The 1,745-nt window shown below is 36.6% G+C and overlaps 1 protein-coding gene across 1 annotated transcript; it reads right to left on the bottom strand.

The window, feature by feature from the left end:
* Positions 1-78: 78 nt before the first annotated feature.
* Positions 79-1,665, bottom strand: LOC113216164 (putative transferase CAF17 homolog, mitochondrial). Its single transcript, XM_026435912.2, has one exon. The coding sequence runs from the start codon at positions 1,591-1,593 to the stop codon at positions 511-513; it is 1,083 nt and encodes a 360-aa protein (XP_026291697.1). The 5' UTR covers positions 1,594-1,665; the 3' UTR covers positions 79-510.
* Between the last annotated feature and the right edge of the window lie 80 nt (positions 1,666-1,745).

The following is a 1,745-nucleotide window of genomic DNA, read 5'->3' as shown; positions in this document are numbered from 1 at the left end:
AAAGGGTAGTGCTCATTACGAGCTGTGAGATTCGTCTTTGTAAGACTTATTGTAGAAACATAAAAAATATGCAGTAGGTTTTATTCCTTATGTAAAATTTATTCAAAATTACCTTTTCCTCTTCCCACATAAACAGCAGAAATTTCATGACAATTGTTCTGAATAGTTTTCCCTTTAGTGCATTAACATTCATTTAGTCAAAATCTGACATTTTAAACATTGGAAGAAACAAGAGTAACAGAGAATCTACGAGGTAGAACAGTTGATCCAGCTCTGTCCAATTTGAAATAAAGGATATTCTTAACAAGAATCAAAATTTGAGAAGTCATCTGAATCAATTTGATTATTAGTTACAATACAGCCAAATTTACAATCATGTACCTAGTTTAACTCAACCCTGCACAGATTACTCTTGAATTTAATTTAATTAAGGTCAACGTCAACAGTTTAGATCAATCAAAACTTCTGACTAAAGAAGTGTACTAAAAACAACACGCTAGACACAAAAAATTATAGCTTTTCTTTCGATTCCAGCTCTTTGGGGGCTTGTTTTGGCCACCAATGAGGTCTTAAGGTCTTTACATTTGCACTACAGAAAGTCAACACTTTTGATGCTACAACCTCTGATATTCGTAGAAGCCCAATACCGTTCAGATTCTCAAAGCTACGTAATTTTCCTACAGCCTTGCCTTTCTCATTAACAATTTCTCGCTGGGTGGAATTTCCAACATTTAAAGGACTTTCAAAAAATAGGGGCATAATTCTTTTTCTCACAACTCCAGTATGATAAACTCTGGCAGTAAGCTCTTGTCCAATATAGCATCCTTTGTGAAAACTTACTCCATGTAAATAATCACAGTTAGATTCTAAAGGAAAACTTTCGTCAGGCACAATGTCTTTCACTCCTTCTCCGACACCCAATCGATACCTCAAGGATTGATAGGAAGAACCTCTTGGAACATTAAGTAATTCAGTAATATCTTCAGAACTAGGGCAAAGAACTCGTAAACCTAACTCATATAGTCTGGGATCCCTATATATTAGAACATTGTTTTTGGAGCTGATGGAATTTATACTGAAGCCTTCCTTCCTCTCTTTTTTACCAAGCTCGAGCTCATCACATGGCAACACTCTCCCAACAAGTTTGTCTTTCACATCTTCAACTAAAGTGCAACTGGAATTTTCAGTTAATGATGGATCATAAACAACCCATGCCTTATGTTCATTTTCGACATCAATGTCAACTTTCTTTCGTAAACGATAGATTTTCAAATGCTTTGACAATTGCTCAATTGCTGAACTATCACATTCAATGAATAAAACTCCATGTTCAGAAGTCTGATAAATGATTGCATCATATAGAACTCTCCCTCGTGTGTTAAGGAACATGGTGTACATAGAAGAAATACCAGACTCCACATGAGTTATGTCATTTGTCATAAGACCTTGAAGAAAACCATAGGCGTCTTTGCCTGCCACTCGCAGAAGAGCCCGTTGCTCTAATCGCTCAGCTACAACAGCATCACGGGATGTTACAGTGCAGAGGCTTCGTAAAAACGCTGCCTTCCTGCAGATTCTCCTGAGGGTGAACATGACTTGGATGATGGATAAGTAGACTTTAAAGCCTGTCGGAAATTTGAAAAAATTGTTAGATTTGTTAAACCTAGTCTGGGTGGCACTGGTTACTATTTAACACAATACAGTTTGAGAGTTCTGTTGATGTACACTTGATAAATAAACCAGTG

This window comes from Frankliniella occidentalis, unplaced genomic scaffold (genome assembly GCF_000697945.3).
Source record: "Frankliniella occidentalis isolate FOCC.00 unplaced genomic scaffold, Focc_3.1 Scaffold62, whole genome shotgun sequence".
NCBI lineage: Eukaryota > Metazoa > Arthropoda > Insecta > Thysanoptera > Thripidae > Frankliniella > Frankliniella occidentalis.
This window is presented reverse-complemented; position numbering and strand designations above follow the sequence as displayed.